We start from the raw sequence: 18857 nt of genomic DNA on the forward strand, positions 1-18857 counted from the left end.
GGTAATCAATAATAAATGTGGCAATAAAGAAAATTAATATTACTTCCATCACTCTTTAATTGCAGTGTTACTGTTGTCTTTTGCTTATCTTTCATTTTAACATTCTAATTGTTTTTAATTTCTGCCATATTTACATTTTAGTCAAACACTACGACCTTCAATGAATTCCTCATCCACTCCCACCAAATTTAACCTAATTAAATTAGGTTAGCTTTTATTAATGATTAAGTTAAACTTAATATAAATCAAACTAATTTTATTTTTGTACATGTGGGTTTAACATATTTCAGACTCTTATATTTTATTGTACATAAATTGTATTATACTTTTTATTTTATATTTTAAATTCGGTTGAAAAAATTTATTATGATTTTTTGTTCTCATGTTAAATTTCTCAACAATACTACCAATCTCTCGTTTAAACGACGAATTCGCACGACGTCATAGGAGAATTCGCGAACGACGTCATATTAAAAGACGTTAAATTTATGTCGAATTTAAAAAGTTTGACGCGTCGAATTTTGTTAATATTTGACGTTAATCAAATTTTTTTATTTTTTTTAATTAATTGTGATCCATTTTTACAACTTTACAAGACCTGAAAAGAAAAAAAACAACACACAATGTTTGGTATTTTATAAAGCATGAACTATGAACGTATAGTATAGTATCACAACAAACAATAATAACCAACAACAAACAAGTTCAACTAAACAACAACAATAAACAAGTTTAACAAAAAAACAACAAACAAGTTCTACAAATAAGTTCTCCAAAACGAAAACTAACCTTCAAAAAGTGGATTCGTCGGAATAAAGTTTTGTCACAGTGTGAGAGAAAACAGAATGCGCCTATGAAGGACAAAAGCACGAAAATAATCGGTTAAAACAAACAAAAATCATACATAAAGTAATTAATATCAAATGAAAGAAAGATTACATGTGATGCTCGTCAAACTTCGTTTGAGAAAAGTTTGAGAAGAGAAGAGAGTATCGCGCACTAAGATAAAGTGAATGAATTTTCAATCTTCCGCTCAAATTTTTATTGAATGCACTAACCTTTTGACGTCGAATTTAAAAGTCCACTAGTACAAAAACAACGTATCACGTCGAATATTTTTGGTCTTTCACGTCGAATATATATATGGGTTTGCTAATTTGTTAACGCTCTTTTTTTAGTTGTTACATTTTAGCAATGTGTATCGAGTTTTAGTAGACAAAAATACTCTCATATATTATTGATTCTAAGCTTTAAGGTTAGGGGTATTTGAATAATCTTTATTCTCAAAACTAAAAAAAAATTCAAGAAACCCTCAAACTCTTACTCACCTCCCTTATTTCTCTCAACTCCTTCTCTTTTATCTCTCTCACTCCAATCCGAAACACTCGTCTAACCTTAATCCACCTTCTTCACTTATCAAATTTGTTTATCTCTCATCTCCGTACTCTCTCTCACCCACACACAAAATTATTTTGTTATTGAAGTGAAAAAAAATGAACGAACAGAGCAATAGCAACAAATTGCGATGTCGCGGGTTGCTTTTAATTAACTTATATCTCTTTTTGGATTCGAATCTAAGAAAAATATGAAAATAATTATGATAAAAAGGAAGAATTCAAAAAATGATGAAAGATTTTGTTCCAATTTAATTGAATCTAGTACAAAAAAGTTAGTACAAGAAGAGTACATGAATCTGGAACTATATTTCGTTTCAAATTGTCAGTATTTTAGTTCTTTTTTTAAGTATTTTTTATGATATTGTTGCCCCAACCTATCCATGAATCTAAGAAATAGCGAGAATTCTTGATTTCTCTCAATTCGAAAATTCAGGATTTCAATTGATGTCCTTTCATTGAATCCTCCTAATTGCATTGATTTATTTGAAAGATTTCACTTCAATTGGAATTGTGTGGGTGAGAGAGAGAGTATGGAGATGAGAGATAAATAAATTGGATAAGTAAGGAAGGTGGATTAGGGTTGTGCGAGTGTTTCTGATTTTTTTAGTTGGAACTACAGGATGACAGAGAAAATGTTGGAGTGAGAGAGAAGAAAGAGAAAGGGCTGAGAGGAATGAGGGAGGTGAGTAAGGTTTGAGAGTTTTTTTTTTTTTTAGTTTTGAGATTGAAAATTATTGAAATACCTTTGACCTTAAAACTTATAATCCATATTATATTAGGATATTTTTATCTACTAAAATCCGGTACACATTGCTATACCAACTGAAAAAACCGTGTACGTAAATTAGTAAACTCCATATATATATATATATATATATATATATATATATATATATATTACTTTTAAACAATTTAAAATGTTTTATCAACTACAAAAATACATTGATATTAATTTTAAAACATTCATTAATTAAAATACAATAATTAAAATCCATTCTCATTTATCAATAGCCAATAAATAAACACTTCGTAAGGGTTCGATAATGCAACTTTAAGCAAATTAGCAAAACAAAAAACAATTATTGAAAATTACCATTTAAAAGAGTTGGACTAAAAATTTCATAATTGTCTGCTTTAAATTTTAATTAATCTAATTTTACCGTTGATCACAAAACATCCACCTCATTTTTTTTAATGTTCCTATTGTTGAATTTTGTAAAGAAAATAGTGTTGTATGTATAACAATTATAATTATAAGTATAAACATATACCAAAAATTTAATAATAGGAACAGTTGAAATCATGATCAGCTTAAAGTAAAGTAAGTTATAAGAGACATTAGAGGGCACTTTTTGAAAAATGGGAAAAGAACAAAGGAGGAAAATGGGATAAAAAAATATTGGCTTGTTCTTTGAATTTGCATACTTTCATTTTTAATTTTCTATATCAGTTTTAGCACTTCAATCCTCTCCTCATTGTTTCTGTATTTTCCTTTAGTTTATGAAATCAGGGCCTTCAACTAAATCATTGGGCTCAAAAAGAGAGAAGGTTTTTCACTTTTTGGGTGTTGCTCCCTCCACTTCCACAGCCTTCTCCCTCCACCTCCTCAATTATCTTTAATTCCAATTATATCCTTAAAGTTAAAATTTTTTATTTTTTATTATTTTATTATTTTAATATTTAAATATAAACTAATATAAATATACATTATTAAAATACATTAAAAAGATATTCAAAAATAATAAATCAAAATATTAAAATATCTAATAAAATAATAACAGAAACATAAAATTAAAACAAAGCTTAAACGGATGACATCCTTCAACGGATGTCAACATCCGTTTAAGGCGAAACGGATGTCAACATCCGTTTAAGGCGAAACGGATGTCAACATCCGTTTAAGGCGAAACGGATGTCGACATCCGTTTTGCCTTAAACGGATGTTGACATCCGTTGAAGGATGTCATCCGTTTAGGCTTCGTTTTCATTTTACGTTTTAGGGTTAAAGGATTATTGGAAAGATTATTGAAAGGATTATTGGAAGGATTTAGGGTTTAGGGTTTAGGATTATTGGAAGGATTATGACTACGTACCTGGAGAGGAACCACGACAAGCACATTACACCACAAATGCACTGCACCACGTACTGCACCGAAAGCAGGAGGAAGATTGCTTGATAATTCTTTTCACGATCACTGAGCTTTGCAGAAAAATATTTTACTCATACAAGGAACTACGTAGGTTATCAGTGAAATATGTTATAAATGAGTAAAATTAAAAAATAATAATTCTAAAAATAAAATTTTACTAAGGGGCAAAATAGTAAAGGGGAGGTGGAGGGAGAAGGCTGTGGTGGTGGAGAGAGCAACACCCTCACTTTTTTTATGGTGGCCCATAATGGCCCACACATCAGGCCCTTAATGTGCATTGGACTCCATTTTATAAAGTTAAAATAATAGAAACATGTGAAATTAAAAGTAAAAGTATTTAATTAAACGTTAAAGAAAAGATAATTAAGTTAAAATAAAGGAAAATAAAATGAAAATAAACTGTCAATATTTTATTGCTTTCTCCTCGTACTTCCTTACCGCTAAACATATAACTCTATTTTTTACTAATTTTCTATTCTATGCATCCTATTTTTTTTCTCTATGGAAAAATGAGTAAGAATCTAATTGAACTAGCTTCTAGTGAAGAAAAATATAACAAACATTTTAAAACTGACTTCTTTATATTTTACATAGTTTTATAACTTAAAGAAATTAATTTTCCTTTGTGAAAAAATAATATTTTTTATATTTCCTCCTCAAAATTTTGTAACAAGTAATATTGGACACATAACCCAAGCAGTGTTATCGAGGATGACTGGCGAAACACTTTAATTCCAGTTAGCAGCATATTTTTCACATGTTCGTGTGTGAGGGCAGGAAAGTGTATAGTTGCATAACAAAAGATAAAAGGGACTGTTTTCTAAAATTGATTATTAAGAATGATTGAAGATATATTAAAGTAATTTCAACCTTAGCGTTAAATAGATTTTTTAATAGTAAATTAATTCTTATATATTATTCATTTTACTATTATCTATAGTAACCCAATAATATCCTAATACGACACACCCCCAAATAAACTAATAAAAAATAAGATGTTAATAAAAGAAAAATGGATTGCACAAACATGCAACAAAATAAAAGAATTACCATAAGATAAGACTACGGAAAATATATTACATAGTTAAACATGAAGGACATGTTAACAGGGTTTGTTGTCTTCAGTTGTGACGATGATGGACACACTCGGCAGGTGTGACCGGAAACCTAGTAGTGTCAGTGCAGTAGTCATAGACCATATGGTTAGCCCTAACCCACATAAGCTGGTGGCTCTGGTGCAGGTTCAGTTCCGACTGTGTGGGTTCGTCCCACCAATACTTCTTATCCTCACTGCTGTTACATTTGTTGGCAGAAGCAGTCGATGTGACTGGCACGGAAAACTCGCAGGCGTCGATTTGGAAGTCCTTGTAGGTGGCAAAGAAGGGTGCGTGGCTCCAATCTGTCTTCACGCGACCACCCTGTGTGGCCCAGTCATCTGCGTTCCATATTGAGCTGTATACACCCATGGCTTGGTCCTTTGGGAAAGGAATTCCCTTGTGTTCAAGATTTGTATGCACCCTTATTGGCGTCCCATCCACTTCGAATCTAAACATTCACAACACACATTTCCCAATGTCACTACTTTTATATATATGTACATGCCTATGCAAAATCAAGTCTTTCTTTCAAGGATTTCAATTTTTAACCTAGTCGTGAAAATGACCTGTGTAATAAAGATTCCTTCTGCTTTGGCTTTTACCATTGTTTTTCTAAATTGATGGGACCCAACGGGGACACAGTCACGCTTTGATAGCAAAAGCTCAACTGACAAAAGCATGCATTTTCGTGTCTTCTTGACAGCTTTTCGGGTTATGTAAAGACTCTACTAACTTGTGAATGCTTTCGATAATGACGGTTTAATTAATTAACTGAAATGGAACGATGATGTGTATATAATACTCACACAACTTGGCGCTGGTTCCAGAAGATGGAGTAGGTGTGGAAGTCCTTGGTGGGGTCGAACCAGAGGTTGAGCCTCTGCTCCCTGTTACCAACACCGTTCACGTACACGTTCGTTTGCACCGAGTATGGTTCTCCACTGGTGTTGCCCAGAAACTCGAAATCAAATTCGTTGTGAGTTGGACCGTCTGATGACATCTGCATCACGCAAATGGAAAATCATCATCAATGTTCAGGTCATTTAAGATGCCATCAATTATCGATATAGGCATGACCCGGTGGGTCATAATGGTCAATGCAAAGTGGAATAAAACCACGCATGATTAACTATATGTAGTTTACCCATATAACATATTCTATAATAAGATTACACTAAAAGTATTAGAACGAGGCTCAAGAACGGAGACAGCGACAGTGACAGAGACAATTAATAAATGCAAGAATAAATTAGACGTATGCAGATTCACGAGATGAAATGAATTAGGTAGACGACAGTAATGGCTCTTGTGATCGATTGTTACCATCCATGACGCATTCATTGAACAGAACGTGGAATCGAATTGCGGATAAAAGCAATTAAATGTTGCACTTTTAATTGATAAAATTTCCCTTACATAAAATGCAGTAACGGTTCCGGCCGAGTCACCCTCCACAAGCTTGAGTTGGATGGCCACTTTCCCAAACATGTACTTGCTCTTGGATCCAAACCCAGCACCTGCAATGTCCCAAAACTTACATGTTAAATATTGCAGGGCTTTTTAGTGTCTATTAAGAAGCAGATCTAACAAAAAATCATTGAAAGGAAAGAACACTGTGCAAAAGAGGATTGAAGAAAGTTGAAGAGTTAGGTTAGTTACCAGAATAGTTATCAAGTTTGAGTTTGAGGAGTTCTCCTTCATGGATGAAATGGTCCATGGCCCAACTGGGTTGGAAGAGTTCATCAAACTTGACAGAAGCAGCCAACCCCAGAAACAAAAGACCAACAAACAGTCCCAACATCTTCGACATTGTTATGGTAAAGACGAAAGAAAATAACAAAACAAGGGTCAGATTCTATTCAACTGAGAAACGAACAGACCGAAGTGAAGCTTCTTCTGGTTCTCTACTCAAAATGCTTTCGCTGTGAGCGCTCACGAGATAGGCCTGTGGGTGTTAAGTGTTATTTATAGCCCAGCTCACTCATTCTTCCCTTAATTCCACGTAACGGTGCCATGTCACGTGCCACGGTTTTCAAAAATTTCAAGGAATGAACAAAAATTACACAACATAGATTGACGCGAGATTAAAAAATATAGCCGTTACTGTGGCAGTGATAGCTGGCAAAAGCTGTTCGCAGTGAGTGTGTAGTAGTACCACTGCTTCTAAAAAGAATGATGCCAGATCTCCGCCAATACGTTGGCACCACGTGGACAAATCCAGCTGGAGGGTCTTAATTCAACAGTTGTCACCGGCTGTATGAGCATAAAATTCTCGTGCTTTCCCCTTCCACAGTTGGGTCCCCCATCCTTTCAAGCATGGAGGAGTTCCGACAAATATTTTTATTTATGCTACTTTTTTTTCTTCTAAATTGTTATGCTAATTCATAGTACATTTTTGTAAGCTTGATTTTGTACATTATGCATCATTCAATAAGTAAATACTTTTAATTCCCTGAAAATTCGTGAATATACTTTCTCGTGTTTAATGTTATTGCTTTCTCATAAACAAACAGTTCATTAAATTTTTTTATCGAATAACACGTTTCAAAATTTGCAAATTTCGATAAAATTTGTCACTCATACAAACGGTACATTACGTTGAATTTTAAAACAATTTACTGAAATTAACCAACACCAAGTTAAAGAATAAACGAGAGAGTGAGTTAGAAAGTATTTTCATTTTTTTAACATAATTTTGTATTGGATAGAATGTGTTTGCAGTTTCTTAATCACAGAATAATGTGTATTAATAAGATTGGTGACTTAAGAAAAAGAGATTGGTGTAACAACATTCCTTGGTTGATGAGTGGTTTTAAAATTGGAGTGGGATATGTGCTTTGGTTTGTTGTCTTTTTTGCTTTTGTGACAGCATTTCCAGCTGGAGGGTGGAAGGAGCAATTATATAAAGGGACCAATTCATCTTTTTTATATTCATTCATCAATTCCCTCTTCGTCTTATCATGCTGCTACATTTTCTTTTCTTGAGATCTGTGCACTGTGTTTATTGGGAATCTACAATATGCTGTTACTCCACCACTTCAGGAAATCGATTTAAAAATTATATTGATTTTATTTAAGGTTAAAAAGATATATTGTAAGTTATAATACTTAAAAATTTTTACTTTGTTAATTTTAGTGTTAAATAAGTTTTTAACAAGCTTGTATTAGTTTTAGTGTTAAATATGTTTAAAACGTGTTTGTATTATTTTTAAATTTAAGTTGTCCTATTAATTTTTATTTATTTATTTTAAATTTTGAGATTAAATTATATTAAAATTTGAAATAAAGATTGTTTAACTATATTATATTTAAATATTTTTTCTTTATTTTTTGAGATATTTTTTAAGAACACAATTATGACAGAGTTTTATTTCCAAAGCAGAAAATACATCAGATAAGAGGTGACTGACTTTAACGATATCATTAACCAGACTTGAGATTTTTTATCATGAGACCGATAACGAGGTTCTAAAGACGAATCAATGTGTGAACTCAACCTTGCCACTAAACCACATCATAAACAATGAATCAACGAATTTAGCTCAATACCCTTGGATGCTTGGAAGCTTCCAAACTGTCTAATAGATTTATATGTAAATTGGAGAATGACAACACTCAAAAGCAAGTTTATGTTAATTTATTGTTTGAGAAAATTAAAATATTCAGGATCGAACGGCTTCAAGTGTTGAAGGCTTTGATGTTAACCACGAGCCTTGGTGTGAAAATATGGTTGCAAATGATCAAAAGCTTCTAAACCACATGCATGGAAAACTTCAAGAGACACAAAGTTCTTTTGTCACAATTTTCAGTGAAACTCGACATGTGGCCATTGAGAATTTAGTTCTTGTTACATTCCTCAACCAACTCAAATTAGAGGTTGAAAATCTTTTAACAAAAATAATATCCCTATGCAAGGAGTTGAAAACCGAGTGTACACAATTCTTAACATTATAAGCAGAGGTACAAAAATATATCAGAGAAGAATCAGGAATTGAAGTTGACAATAAGGAAATTAGAAGAGAAAAGGAAAGTGATGGCCACTAAAATAAATAATTTATGCAAACAACTGTTAGATTTAAAAGAGGATCACCAAAACATAAAGGAAGAAAATTGCAAAACCTTTTAAAGAGAAAAATTCCTTGATGATAAGATTTATGGACCTAGGTGAAAAGGAAATTAAGGTGGAAGATGACATCTGCATTATGATTCATGAGATAATAACAAAATTTAATCTTTCACTGGTCTACTAGAACATTGTCTTTGAAAAACTCCTAGCACTTAAAGAACTAAGCAACAATCTCGACAAACTTGTAAATACCAACATTAAGGGGAAACTAAAAATATTGATGAATAAAATATAAGATGTAGAAATGGAAAATTCTAATCTCAAAGATTCCTTTGCAGCGTTAAGCATTAAATTAAAATTAGTTCAATCCGTTAATGATATGTTAAATTGTCAAATTAAGAATGAAAAGCAATTGTTGTCTCAAAAGAAAAATGAGATTTTGGAAGAATCAGATATGTTTAGCCCTTTACATGATGGAAAAAGAGAATTGCAAAGATTGGTGCAAGTTTTAAAGAGTATATATGATGAAACTAAGGTGATACTTGAAGAACAAGCTAGTCAAAATTTAAAATTATCCTCTAATAAGGATAAAAAAAATTATGAGCTTGGAACCTGGTGGAGTGAATCAGAAGTTGGAAGCAAAAACGAGGCACATGTACTAAGAACTTAGAGAAATTAAAGTGATGGAAGATAAGCTAAGTCATGAACTACTCAAGGGAAAAAATGGGATTGAACAATGGAAAACTTAGGCAGCAACACTTTATATTATACTCCAGATTTTAGCCGTCAATGAGACATTATTTGAAGAGAAGGTCTATGAGCTAGCCTATGCATGTGAAGATCTTGAACGTAAAAGCAACTTTAAAGACATAGAAAATGAAATGTTGAAAGGTGAAAATGAGAAGCTTCGACTTCAATTGACTGCTTATGTTCCGACTGCTTGTTCTAAATGACTGTATAACATTCTTGGAGATTCTAACACTTAGGCATGTCATAGGAAGGAAAACCACATGACGATAAAATATCAAAGGTAGTCTATGTGCTATCTTCAACTAGGAACCAACTATTATTACATTTGCCACAACATAAACAATTACTTATGATTCTTTTCTACATGTTTCTGATTATCCAATTGGACTAGAGTCACAAGCTTATTAGTTTTCTACCTCTAAACATAATCTCTCTTAAAAAGTGAGGGGAATATTAGAAGCTTAATACTAATAATTTATTGCTAACCTCTCCAACATCACTACAATTTATAATGACTATTTGGAGTAAAAAAAATAAAAAAAACACTGTTATAATAAATTAAGAAAAAAACATAAGTAATGAAAAAAATAAATGAAGCTTACATAGAATAAAACTTACCTAAAAAATACACTCACTATTTATAGCTATAAGGGTGAGAGGAAGGAAGGAATGCATCACCAATGATGACTAAAGCATGAGAGGCACTAACGATGAGAGCAGGTCAGTGATGAAGCGAACCGCAACAGAACCTTCAACAAATGCGATCATCAACGATGTGAGTAGAGTCAATGACGAACAAAATCATGAGGTGAAACTGAAGCTTAAGCAACGACGAGAGGAGGGAGTCAAGTGCTGTGCGAAGAAAGAGTAAAAAGAAGTGAAACTAAGATGTGAAAATGACTAAAAAGAAGAACATTAAACATTCTATACTAGTGGCTAACCGATATATAAATGCTTCTTTAATATTATAAACATATACAACTTTTTATACGAGTTCTAAATCTAATTAGTTTAAAAATTGTTATATTTTATTATCATTTTGTCACGCTCAAGGTTTTATATATTGATTATAGTTTTAATTGATATAAAAGGTTTTGAAATTTTATATCGTAGAACTTTTTATACCAAATGAATTATATATATTATTAAAAAATCTATATAAAAATGCTTTTATGCTAGTAAATTTGTGCGAAGATGATAACTTAATAAAGTTATATATATATATATTCTTCAGCTCATGTTTTTATAAATTTTTTTTGGTAAAGTGAGTTTTATTTTTTTTATTATAAGGTGCTTAACCTTTTTAAAATATATTTGACAATTGATAAAGACATTTGGTGATTGTAGCAACTACTTTGGGCACATCACCTAGATGTCTCTATTACAATTTACATTTTTCAAATGTATTCAACCTACTTTTACATCAACTTAAATGTTTGCATTACAGATGATCATTTTCAAGACTTAGACATTTTATGCAAAGTGGTAATTTAATGGTAAGAAGGAAGATTTATGGTCATTCAAACTTCGAATTATATTATCACATAAAAATTAAAAGTATTATTATGCTTACCATTCTTCGAAAATAATTATTATTGTCAATTTTGGTAACATAATTTGTAAACCATCATTTTAATGAAAAAATAACTTTTCATATAAAAACATAACCATACTTTATTGTGACTATGAATCTTTAATTTGGATGGGAATTGATTTTTAGATTGTTTTTAATAAAAAAAACCATCTTTATTAAACATTGTTAAGAGTAATACCATTTTTATTAAGACTAGAGTCTTGACTTAATCATTATACATTAAGTATTTTTTTAAAGTTTTATAGTCCTTATAATATTTGTTTACGGATGGAAATCTAGTTTTTAAATACAATATGAATTTAAATTTAATTTAAAGTTATTTTAAATTCTCAATTATCTAAAGCTATTTTAAATTTAATTTAAAGCTATTTAAATTTCAGTTCAAATAAATTCTCAATTATATACAGCTATTTTTTTACCATGACACGTGTAATCATATTCTTTTAATATATCATTTCCATCTTTATTTGTAAATTCATCTTGTAACATGAACGGGGTAAATGATAACTATTTTTTGATTTAATTAAAATTTATAGTAATTAAACACTTTTGAATATATTACATGTATTGCATTTAAATTTTGAAAAATAAAAATTTATATATGTATAAATCATATTTTAGATTTATAATAAATATTTATATTGCAATATAAAATTACATTTGAATATTGATATTTGTAAATGTTAGCACATAGACAATTTGGAATTTTGACCATGGATTTAAGGAGGTAGTAAGAAAGTCCTCGAATTCATACAATGGAATAAGGAACCTATCATAGTTTTGAAAGAAAAATTTAAAAAGCTGAAATTCGATCTAAAGACATGAAATAAAGATGTTTTCGGGTTTATGAAAACTAAAAAACAATAAGTAATTAAGAAAATAGAGGATTTGGATAAGTTGGATGATGTGAGTAACTTAGAAGAAGCATTGGATAATGGGTGTATGCACATATCGACAGACTCGGCCCAAACCATTGGTCATGAAATACCAAAGCAAAGAATAATCTGATTTATATTGTTTATAATGATGACAGAGCAAAGTATTATTGAACTTGGTAAAACAACTCCTTGTTTAAGGCCATATAGTTTGCAAACAAAAGAGGTATTGAATGCATTTTAAATTTTTAGGATATTAAATTTGATCTTTACATTCATTACCTTCTCATTTCCTTTCACGAATAAAAACTGAAATTAACAAATTTAATATAACGCAAAAGCAAGTAAAAGAAAAAAATTCTTAGTATGTAAACAAATACAATATTCTTAGCTGAAACAATATATTATGTAGTCAGTGCATTATTTTTTCTCATTAGAACAATTTTGTTTCCCTCCTACTTTTCTCTCATAAGAACGTTTTTTCCTCTGCACCCCATTATTGCTATTTGGTGAAGAGAGCTCAGTGAAAAGAACACCATGTGTAAGCAGTAAATGCAATAACTTCAGCTACCCCACTTTTGCACTTTTGACAAGGCAGTTGCTGCAGCTGCTGAAGTTCAAGCAACCAATCTCAAACATAACATATAAAAAAACTAAGTGGAGAAAAGAGATAAAATTTGATTGTTCAAACAGAACAAGAGAAGGTACAAATAAAATCTCACATAAATTTATATATACATAAGATATATCTCTTGATAAGATACCTTTTAGAGTAATACAACAAAATAAATCCGTAAAAATTTGACCGAAAGCAGACAATATCTTATCAGTGTAAAGATGTATATGGATTTAACACTAAGTATTAATATCTTAGTCTCAATTTAATTCCTATATATTTATTTTACTCCATTCAATGTTAATTATTTTTAAAAATAAATAATTTTATTTATCTCTAAATTAAAATCAAATTTAATTTTTAGATAAATATTTTTAACAAAATTATGTATATTTATATTTTACATTGAAATTTATTTAAAATATCATATAAATATAAATTTATTGATCCTAATACTCTATTAGATAAATAAAAAGAAAAAGAAAGCAAAAATTTATCGTAGGATCAAAATAACAATTACAGTGTTATGTTACAAAGAAGTACCGCCTATAATATGTAAGGGAATAAATGTGATAAACTAACAAAGATAATAAAAAATGAGCAGCAGTGGTTAACACAATCATACAACACAATTGATATCACTTTCTTCCCTATATTGGTCAGAAGGTGTAAACAACAATGCCTGTACTAGATCATCAACTGTAGGCATCTGTTGATCATCGCCATGTTGATAAATAAACTGAGAAGTTCTAGCCATGTTGAAAGAAGCCTTCGTAACAGCAGAAGGTAGAGTGGTAGTAGCCATAGCAAGACCATTTAGCTCAGGCCATAAGTTTCCCAGGAGTCGTCTTATATGCTTTCTAGCAAAACTTTCATCTAAAATATCGTTTTCTTTCATGAGACATTGTATGCTACAAGCATTATCACCTCTTTCTTGTTCCTCCTGAAAATGAAACATCATCAACTTCTCATCCCATTGTCCAGATTCATGTTCCAATATAACAGTAATCTAATTTAAAAATTTAGCATAACTACAATTAGGATGTTTAGGAACAAAAACAGTTTTTATGAGCAAGTGAATTAGATGTGTATATATGTTGATGTACCAATATAGAGTGATATACCTTTGAGGTTCCTAAGTCGTCCCAAAGCCTAAGAATTTCTCCAGAACAAGTGAAGAGTCTGGGATATGGACTCATCATGGAAATGGTTTCTCTTGAGAGGTTTTCCCCAATGAGGACAGTTGCATGTACTAAGGCCAAGCATGATCCTGAAGAAATCACCCCATTATCCAAATATTCCCCAAAAGCAGGAACATATTTGTTGTTGAACCATTTAGCTTCTTTTAGATAAGCTTCTAGTAAGTCTATCCACTGCAACAATTAAACACCATTCTCTCATTAACCTCCCACTCTACCTATAGTTTCAGCAATGTTTCAATTTAAAAGGATGATGATATTATCTTACTGTTCTTTTCAAGGAAGAAACAACAGTTTGCCCATGATCCCTCTGAATTCTGTATGCAATCTCATGGGTGGTGTTATACAAGGCCATGTAACATATCTTCATATATTCAGGTAGCTTCTCCATTGCATCAAGATCCCACCTGCAAACAACGATAGTTTCTCATTTTGATTCTTAATTTGGCTAGTTGAGTGTAATTCGAAGAAATTCTAGATGCAAACCTCTGCACTGCCTCGGTGAAAAGAATAAGGTCATCTAATGTTCCGTATGTGTCGAACATATCATCTATAACTTGCAAAATGCAAATAGCTTTTGCAAGTTCGATACGACAATTTGAATGACGTGGTTCTGGAAAAATTCCCAACGCCCATAGGAAGCACTCTCTTGGTCCATCTCTTCCAAAACCAAGTCTTTCGATCAGTCCCAGGTCTTTCCACCACCTAATCAAATCATGGAAACAGTCCTATGTTTCATATCATAAAAAAATGAAAATGGTAAAAGTAAAACTGAGATAAATTCAACACTAAGCTAGACAGCCAATTTTTTATGTGCTGGTTGCAGACATCTATTCAGAAATTCGAAATTTAGAAACTACTTTGGAGAACAGAAATCAAACAAGCCATTGACAAAGATTATACATATAACCTTTATTAAATACATTTCTTTTAAGGTCATTTTTCAACTTGACTCAAAACCAACCTCAATCATGATTCAATTATTTGTTATTATCATAGGGTGGAAAGCAAAAGTACCTTGAGATCTCTGCTAATTCTTTCTGGTGCATCGACTGAACCATGTCATAGTCTAGCCTTGCCAATTCTAGAAGAGCAGGAATTTGGCTACTTTCTTTGCTATATTGTACCGTGTAATTTTTTGCTTCCAACCTTACCATTCTTTGGTGTCTTGGAAGTTTTAACGCTTCAACAACTACTCTTCCTACTTCAGGACTTAAGTGTGGTAGTGACTGGTGCAGGTGAGCCCTTGAGTACTCCATGGCATGTTGTAGTACTTCTTCACCTTCTGAACCTAAATACGATGCCTCATGCAAACTTAACATGCCCCAAACGTCTCCGGTGACCGATTCCTTGAAATTCCCACTCTTGTCCAAAAATTTATTGAAAACATCTATATCAAATAATCAATACATAACCAAATTAGTATGTTTGTGTAACAACGTACGTTAAGGTAGCTAGGTATTGATGCAAAGGCAATATGACAACATAAACAAAGTGAATATAATTGAATTTTCTCAATGCTTTAAAAATGAAACAAACACTTAAACAAGTTTAAGAAATGTAGTGCAAATAATGCGAATCACGAAACAATTATTCTTTTGTCTGATATAATGTTCATTACCTGAAGATGTAGACCAGCCATTATGTCTTAGCAAGCGAAATTGAAGAGCCGTGGCAAAGAGGTCTTGAGCATTGTTACAATCCGCCACTCTTCCAAGTTGTAAGTTGATCTCTTCTTCGAAATGGTGGTCAATTCCTAGCCTTTGGATGGTGTCAATCAACTTCAATGTTCTCAATGAATCACTTGAGTCTAGTAATACCTCTTGGCTTTTTATTTTGAGTTGCTCCAAACTTGTCATCGTAGGAATAGTTTGAGTAGGCACCTGTTATGTTACCAACAACGTCAATGAAGGAAAATTGAAAAAAAATTATGTCAGTGTGTTCCCCAAAAACACTTTGAAACATACAAATTTTTGGAGTTCAGATGTTGAGAGGGAGAAGCAGCTTCAAGAAAAGGAACGGTATAAACGGAATGACGAAAGTCTGTAACCTTTTCACAGAGGAATATAATATAACTAATGGATATATAGGCAATCATATTTTAATAGAGATTAGGTGAATTCATATGATATGATTACAAAATAAATAAAGTAATAATATTAAATATGTATAAAGTGTTTCTTCTCCACTTTTCTTTCGTAATCATTCTCCTAGGACTTCTACGACTATGCCGTTTAAGGTAACAACTATTTCACTTTAAAATAATAGGTCAAAGTACAATTAGCTAACAAAAAATATATATATAAATCAATAACAAAAATAAATAAATAAATAAATAAATAAATTGTGCTTAATACAAATTCCTTAATCCTTATTCCTGGATAGTTATCCCACGCTCCTCCATCGTGGTTGACTTAAGTCAGCTACTGGATTTCAATCAACATACCATTTAATTAGCTTAAACAGAAATTTAAAATTTAAAACACACGTGTTGTTGATTAATAGTAGAATTTTTAGGACTGAATTCTTTATTAAAAAATTTAATAAGTCTTTCAATGTGAATATATATATAAAAGCTATTCTCATTTCAATTAGAGTAATGCAGTCTCAAACACACGGTAAGATTCATGAAATTGTGTGATCACAGACACCCAGATTCATATGGAAAGAATAATTCTGTGGTTGAATCTGTTTTTCAGGCTAATAATTCGAGGGGCCGCATGACAGACTGCTAAGTTGGTCTGTCTATTTATTTAATTTATTAAAATTAAAATAAAGACTTATTATTTAAAGAATTATAGTACTATAATATAATAAATTATAAATACTAACAAACATAGTATAGTATTCGTATTTTTTAAACATTTATAAATTATTTAAATTTTAAATGTAATGATAAAATTAGAAAAACAAAAGATGTTTATAGTTATAAATATAACTATAGATAAAATAAATTTTAGTTATTGAATTAAAAAATATTATAAGAAATATTTTTATAAATACTTTTTTTATTATGAGTAATTATTTATATTTAAAAAATATTTATTAAAACGATAAAACTAAAAATAGTTTTTTTACTATAAGTAGTAATTTAAATTTAAAAAATAATAATTAAAAAGATAAATTTGAGAAAACAAAAAAAGGACACCAAATAGATGTATCCTCTTTAGATATAATTATAGATATAGATTTACAAATTACTCTTTTATTAGTTGTATATAAGTAACAAATTAATTAATTTACCTGGTTAAAAAAATTAATTTATTAGTAAAATTTTACAAAATATTTAGCTATTAATTATATTTTACTACACATATATTATCTTAACATAAATATTTTAAAAAAAAAACTAGTAGACTTATCTCTTTTTTTATTTATAGCATAAAAATAAGTTTTTAAATTTTAAATTTAAATTATAAGTTAAATTGCTTAATTAGCATAAGAGAATTCTTTTAAATAAATTTTAATCGATAATAAAATACTTAAAAAGGAAGTTTACCTGTTTTATAAACATTTAAATTGAACTAATGAAAATACATGTGTTGTGTTGTGTTTATATTTTTATTGATAATAGAATATAATAAAATTATAATAATAAAATTAATAATTATAAAACTAAATATTAATATCTTTTATAATTTTATTAGTTTGTATATAATATTTTATTATAAATAATTATTTTAGTTTTAAAAATAATTAAATTTAAAAACAATGGATTTTAAAAAATGATTAAATTTAAAATAACATCACCTAGAAAAGTATATAAGGAGAAATATTCTTTATATAATATTTACAAATAGACGTTTATGTTTTACTTTACAAATATTTATTTATCCTATATTAAAAACTTAAAAGATGAATGAAATAATGTAGCGATAATTTATTGCAGACTTTAACATCTTTGGAAAATACAACCCTTTTCCTTTCTTTATTTGGTATGTACGGATATTTTTTCTGACATTGTAAAAATATTTATCTTATCTAAATTATTTGCTATTTTAGAATATAATTAACTTTTTTCAATAACTTGTTTATTTCACATAAGAAATAAATAATTAATAATCACAAAATTAACAATATATGAAATAAAGTTATTTTTCATGAAAATTGACATAATAAATTTTTAAATATAGAATAAAATCATTACTAAAAATTATTTACCGAAGATAATTAACCTCTCCCCCGTTCCCCCTCAAATAACCGAACAAAGCTCCTTTTTCATAAACAAATGTAGAAACATATTTCTTTTTCATAAACTAAATAAGAGTTCTCTTTACTTATAGCGTCTAGAGAGAAAAAAAAGACAAAACCTGCGGAATTAATGAAGATTGCTGAGAAGGAGAAGAGAGTGTAAAGGTACAAACCTTTGGAGGGAGAGCTATGGAGTTGATGGATAATTTCATGATGGATGGTGCTGATGTTTTGCAGGATAGGTTGCGCAGTTGATTCATCAACGGTTGCGAACTGCGATAAGCAAATCTGGAAGTAAAAGATGAAACTCTTGGCTGTGTAATTGCCATGGTTATCGTTGAAGACATTCAAGAGTGTTTCTGGTAAAGGTAGATATGATAGGTGGTGGCGGCTATGGAGGTCAAGAGAGTCGGGGGATAGCCTTATATAGACTCAGTCCTCACACTCACGCGTTCGCATTATGCCAACAGTTCACACATTATTCATATGAAACTATGGATGTGCTCTGCTCCAACTACTTGCACACCTCATTATCAACAACGTGCTTATATTACAAATACGTATAATTTAATTCATTTAATATAAAATATGGAAAAAATTAAATAAGTGAAAATAGTAAAATAAATTTTACATTTTATTTAAATTATATTTTAAGCGTAAGTTTGAAAGCATATTCTCTTTCTCTCCCACCACGTGATGATTTTTTTTTTTAAATATAAATTTTGAAAACAAAGCAACTCAACAAGGTAAGTGTGACTGTCCTTTCACTATTCCCACTCACACGTTTCATGTATGTTTTAAAAAAAATTGTTGAGAGTTTTTAAGACTTTCGAAGTCTATTTCTAAATCATCACGTTTGTATGATACACATGAGTGGAGTTTAAGGCTACAATAAATATTGTTAGGATAGACTCATGATTCT

General features: G+C 30.3%; 2 protein-coding genes across 2 annotated transcripts; both read right to left on the bottom strand.

Annotated features, from left to right (window-relative positions):
• Positions 1–4575: 4575 nt before the first annotated feature.
• On the bottom strand, positions 4576–6561 carry LOC148200985 (xyloglucan endotransglucosylase protein 6-like). Its single transcript, XM_088112348.1, has 4 exons — positions 6304–6561; positions 6061–6161; positions 5451–5644; positions 4576–5092 (listed from the first exon to the last, which is right to left on the bottom strand). Exons 1-4 carry the CDS (start codon positions 6452–6454, stop codon positions 4669–4671), a joined length of 870 nt encoding a protein of 289 aa, XP_087968474.1. The 5' UTR covers positions 6455–6561; the 3' UTR covers positions 4576–4668.
• A 6466-nt stretch (positions 6562–13027) lies between these two features.
• Positions 13028–18403, bottom strand: LOC124832030 (putative terpene synthase 11). The gene is made up of 7 exons (XM_047306139.2): positions 18109–18403; positions 15366–15627; positions 14762–15134; positions 14231–14449; positions 14013–14151; positions 13670–13918; positions 13028–13488 (listed from the first exon to the last, which is right to left on the bottom strand). The coding sequence occupies exons 1-7, from the start codon at positions 18280–18282 to the stop codon at positions 13165–13167; spliced, it is 1740 nt and encodes a 579-aa protein (XP_047162095.2). The 5' UTR covers positions 18283–18403; the 3' UTR covers positions 13028–13164.
• Positions 18404–18857: the final 454 nt, after the last annotated feature.

Source organism: Vigna umbellata, chromosome 4 (genome assembly GCF_029865625.1).
Source record: "Vigna umbellata cultivar VRB3 chromosome 4, Vumbellata_1.0, whole genome shotgun sequence".
Classification (NCBI taxonomy): domain Eukaryota; kingdom Viridiplantae; phylum Streptophyta; class Magnoliopsida; order Fabales; family Fabaceae; genus Vigna; species Vigna umbellata.

Coding starts and splice junctions, on each gene's coding strand:
- LOC148200985 (XM_088112348.1), bottom strand. CDS start 6,454: ATGTCGAAGATGTTGGGACTGTTTGTTGGTCTTTTGTTTCTGGGGTTG. Junction 5,645..6,060: donor GAACCGTTACTGCATTTTAT/GTAAGGGAAATT, acceptor TGCGTGATGCAG/ATGTCATCAGACGGTCCAAC. Junction 5,093..5,450: donor TGGAACCAGCGCCAAGTTGT/GTGAGTATTATA, acceptor GTGAATGTTTAG/ATTCGAAGTGGATGGGACGC.
- LOC124832030 (XM_047306139.2), bottom strand. CDS start 18,282: ATGTCTTCAACGATAACCATGGCAATTACACAGCCAAGAGTTTCATCT. Junction 14,152..14,230: donor TTCACCGAGGCAGTGCAGAG/GTTTGCATCTAG, acceptor CGTTGTTTGCAG/GTGGGATCTTGATGCAATGG. Junction 13,489..13,669: donor ACGACTTAGGAACCTCAAAG/GTATATCACTCT, acceptor TTTCATTTTCAG/GAGGAACAAGAAAGAGGTGA.